This window comes from Vespa mandarinia, chromosome 17 (assembly GCF_050613455.1).
Source record: "Vespa mandarinia isolate Hongniang chromosome 17, ASM5061345v1, whole genome shotgun sequence".
Classification (NCBI taxonomy): Eukaryota; Metazoa; Arthropoda; class Insecta; order Hymenoptera; family Vespidae; genus Vespa; species Vespa mandarinia.
In genome coordinates, this window is record NC_140826.1 from 3,095,001 (window position 1) to 3,100,000 (window position 5,000).

The following is a 5,000-nucleotide window of genomic DNA, read 5'->3' on the forward strand; positions in this document are numbered from 1 at the left end:
TTCTTTTTCTTTTTCCTTTTTTTTTTCTTTTTTTTCTTTTCGTCATTTTTTCCCCTCTTTTTTCAAATATAATATACATATGTGTATGTATAATATATATATATATATATATATTATATATATATATATATATATCCTTTTACCTTTTTACGAATTAATTATTTATATACATTAACTCTAAACAATGATGAATTAACGATAATTAGAATGATTAACCGATCGCACTATTGTCTTTTCTGACGGAACAAAGGAATAAATATACAATTTGAAGATAATAATAATTAATAATTAATAATTAATAATAATAATAATAATAGTAGAACTAATAATAAAAAATAATAATAATAATAATAATAATAATAATAATAATAATAATAATGATAGTATTGGAAACGTTATTTAGTAGTTAGTGATAAATTATATCAAGTCGAGTTATTATTCGTCTAACGATTCGAATTAATTATTTATTTATTTATTTATTTATTTATTTATTTATTTATTTACTTATTTTTTTTTCTTTTTTCTTGTTTTTTTTTTCTTTTTTTTTTTTCTTTCTTTCTTTCTTTTTTTTATTTCTTTATTTTAATGGCTTCGTGGACTTCGTCGTGGACTTCGTTCGACACCTTGCGGCTTTGTTATGTCGCTCGATGATGTTAATGGTTTCTTCCCACTTTCTCCAGCCTTCCGAGCACGCCAATAATCTATAAGAGATAACAGAAAATAAATAAATAAAATATATATATGTGTGAGTATGTGTGTGTGTATGTGTCTATATATATATATATACAAATTATTTTTTAACTACGACTATTTCAAGATAAATCACACACATATATATACATACATAGGCGCATGCACGAATACATTCTTTTTTTTTTTTTTTTGATAAAATAATAATGAGCTTAATATGTAAATTCGAAAATCGTCGAAATTCATCATGGAAATATGACTAATAAATATTTTTAAAAAATTTTTTCTATCATATAAAATACACCATCGTCGTATTTGATTTTCATTGAAATTTTTCACTCGTTAGAAATTATCAAATGTTTTAATCGTCTTGGGGACATTTTTTTTTTTTTTTAATTATTGCAATTATTTCCTTAATATAATTTTCGTGTTTGAATTTTTATCATGGGAATTTTATTATGGAATTGAGTTATCATGGGAATTTCGTTGAACGCGTAATTGGATGCGAGAAAAAGATTTCGGACAAACAAAAGAAAAAAAAAAACAAAAAATAAACAAAAAATAAATAAATAAATAAATAAATAAATAAATAAATAAATTAAAGTGTATACGATTAAACAATTTCACTTGATGATCATTCGTACTTTCATAGAAAGAAGAAAAGTTGTCTTGTAAAAAAAAAAGAAAAAAAGAAGAAAAAAAAGAAGAAGTATGCAAGTATATATGGATGCTTGAAAAGGAAAAAAAAGAAAAGACAAGAAAAAAAAAAGAAAGAAAGAAAGAAAGAAAGGGGGAGAAAAAAAAGGTTCCGTTCGAGTAACAAGTATATCTCATAGGTCTTCTTGGCAAACCCTTAGGGGTTCTTCGGCCCTATCCCTTTTGTCGACACATCAGGGACACCTTATTACGTTAGCATACACTTTAACCTGTGTGTATCAAGATTGTCATGAGATGTCATACATTTATATATATATATATATATATATAGTATATACATGCACACACACACACACATATATATATATATATATATATATATATATATACGTACGTAGACGTATGCATGTGTGTACTACAATGAAAAAGAAGAAGAAACAAAATTTTCACAACAATGGATCTTCGAAATAGCCAACGAAAGCTATAAGTAAATAATATTGGTGTTGGTGTTAGTATTGGGAAGATTTGGTGGGAATACAAAACATAGTCTTTGATGTGTTTTCTCTCTTTTTTTCTAACGCGACACATACACATACACGTACACATACACACGTGTCCGCGTATACACACATCCACACTCTTTTTCAGATCACAGGTAGAACACCTGAAGACTCGCCCTTTGCACCTTCCATTTCTTCTTTTCTCCCTCCTCCCTCCCCCCTTTTTTTTCTCTTCTTTTCATTCTTTCTTTCTTTCTTTCTTTCTTTTTTTTCCCTCTCTTTTTCTTTTTTCTTGCTTTTCTTCTTTACTTTATATACCTCTCGTTATATCCACTGAGACAGACAGGTGACATACATGACACGTACGTACGTTGAACTCATTAAATTGTTGAAATCATCCCCATGAGGAAAGGAATAAAGAAAGAAAAAAAGAAAAAGTTTGGAGAGAAAAGAAAACAATTTTTTTTTTTTTCTCTTAGATACTTGTCCATCCCTTTTTTTTATCTCTACTCGAATCTAAATCGTTTCTTTTTTTTCCTCTCTCTTTATCTCCTTTCTCTTTTTTTTTTTTTGCAGAGACAAAGTGGATGATAGAATGGAAAGTTCTTACACCATAAGATGACGAAAATTGATTTCGTACCCTAAGATGTTGAAGATCGTAAGTGGATGGAATCGAAAAACAAAAAAAAAAAACAAAAAAAGAAGAAGAAATAAAAGCTTTCCTACGAGATGGTTCAAAAAAAGAAAAAAGGTTCGTACAAATTTTATTAATTTTATTATTATATTCACGATAAACAAATCCAATTCGTAAAGTTTGGACTTAATAAAAAAAAAAAAAAATAAAAATAAAAAAGATCACAATAGATATTTTTTTTCTTTACACTTTTCTAGGGACATTTTGTGGAATCGTTTTGGAAACTTTCTGGTAACATTTTATCGTACCACCTTGTCCCTTGTACGTTGAAATTGAAATTAAAGAAAAAAACAATGGGAGGGGAAAAAAAACCCCGGGAGAGATTGTTGGAAACGATATGGTCGAAGAAAAAAAGAAGAAAAAGAAAGAAAAAAGAAAGAAAAGAACTTAATCAAATTTCATTTGATTTTTTTTCCTTTTCCTGAATGAACATGAAAATGTTGAATGGATACGTGATAGAAAGGAATGTTCGTTAGTAACTGGCATATGTTTGGTAAGATCGTCAATCCTCCTCCTCCTCCTCCTCCTCCTCCTCCTCCTCCTCCTCCTCCTCCTCCTCCTCCTCCTCTGGCTAAATCTCTTCTTTCTCTTTTAGCATTGGCCCGCCATATGGCGTTCGCAAAACCGAAGTCTTTCTCAGTGGTTATATTACTGAAGTTCCCTTATTTCTCTTTTACTCTACAGTGAGATAGATAGGAGAGTCAGAGAGAGAGAGAGAGAGAGAGAGAGAGAGAAAGAGAGAGAGAGAGAGAGAGAGAGAGAGAGAGAGAGAGAGAGAGAAAATTCTGAGCAGGATTTCATCTGTCAACATCTGTTTCCTTGGTTGAGCATAAGATTCCATTACTTGGAAACTTTCCTCAAGTAGTAAACGAAGAAGAAGAAGACTATGACGATCGTATCCTCTACCTGTCCATATACTTTGGTCCCCATAAGAGATATCCCACCACAAAGATCTAGATTTCTCTTTGTTCCCTAAATCTCTTACATGAAGATATAAAATGGGAGAAAGATTTTATATATATATATATATAAAACATGTCTAAGTCTTTCTACATGTTTTTTCATCGAAACGATGGATTTTCACCATAGGATTCTTATATAGAAAAGGGAGAACACACCAGAAGATCAGGTCATTGCTTTATTTTTCTTTCACTATATAAATTCTCTTCTATTCATTCATTTTTTTCTTTTCTTTTCCTTTCTTCCTTCCTTTCTTTCTTTCTTTCTTTCTTTTTTTTTTCCTTTCACTTTATCTCTCTGGAATATTATGAGATTCCTACATAGAGTCTTAACGTCCTAGTTTTCTTTTTTATCCTAACAAAAGATTTTTATTTATCCATTTTCTTTCTTTCAAATTTTTTGTTTTCGATTTTTTATTTTTGCTTTCGTTTTTCTTTTTGTTTTTGTTTTATTATTAAAATTGACCTGGACTGAACGATCTTTATTATCAAATTGACAAAATGAGTTCAATTGCTTTTTGTATTCTTTATTTTTATTAAATAAATATATCAGTTAATATATATGAACATTATTAATATAACAAATGATCAATAATCAAAGTAAATTTTCTATTAAAATAATTAAAAGAATTTTTAATGAACAAATTAAAAACAATCATCTCTATCTATTATTATTATATAATAAATCAATTTGATCTATCAAAGAAAGACAATTAAATATTTCAATGATTTTCTTTTTTATTATATTTGTTACAGTTAAGACGAACCGATTGAAGGAGCATCAGTAAGGGAGAAAGAAAATTAAACGACATTTAAGCCCTGTAACAAAGTTTAACGAGTAGGAGTGAATGAGGAGGAGAACGAGGGAGGGAGAGTGGGTGGTGGTGGTGGAGTGGGTTGGGGCAGAGGGTGGGCGGAGGAGGAGTTCGATGCGGAAACACTTGCGAGGAAAGAGAACAGATGGTGTACGACCTTCGTAAGGTCCCTGTATGGTGCCGGTTGTGCACAGTATATATATATATATATATAATATATAATATATATATGTGTGTGTGTATGATGTATATATACACACATATATATATATATATATATATGTATGTATGTATGTATGTATATATATATAATACTCTATATCGCGTGTTCTCGCGGACCTGATTTAATCGTGGGAAAAAGAGGTTCGAGTCGTCGTACCGGTACTCTTGTATACTCTGTTGCTGTTGCTGTTGCTGTTGCTGTGTTGTTGTTACTGCCACCTCGAGCATATCTAACGTAGAGAACGTAACAGGTGTGTCTTAGGATAGAGAAAGAGAAAGAGAAAGAGAGAAGGGCACGGAAGGGATAAGGGGATAGGATAGAGAAGGAAAAACGAATGGGTTGAATAAGTGCATATGCATGTATGCATTCACGTATGTGTCCTCGTCGTCGTCTCGCTTCGTCGAGTTTGCGATTGCTAAAGGGAATAACAACGACACTGTTTTTTTTCTCTTCTCTCTCTCT

The 5,000-nt window shown here is 30.2% G+C and overlaps 1 protein-coding gene across 1 annotated transcript in view; it reads right to left on the reverse strand.

Moving 5' to 3' along the window:
* Window positions 1-562: 562 nt before the first annotated feature.
* LOC118450336 (uncharacterized) overlaps window positions 563-5,000 on the reverse strand; it is a 9,955-nt gene continuing 5,517 nt past the window's right edge. Inside the window, exon 2 of the mRNA XM_035886042.2 lies at window positions 563-701. Within this exon, the coding sequence (XP_035741935.1) occupies window positions 583-701 (119 nt within the window). The 3' untranslated portion in view covers window positions 563-582. The remainder of the gene's footprint in view (window positions 702-5,000) is intronic.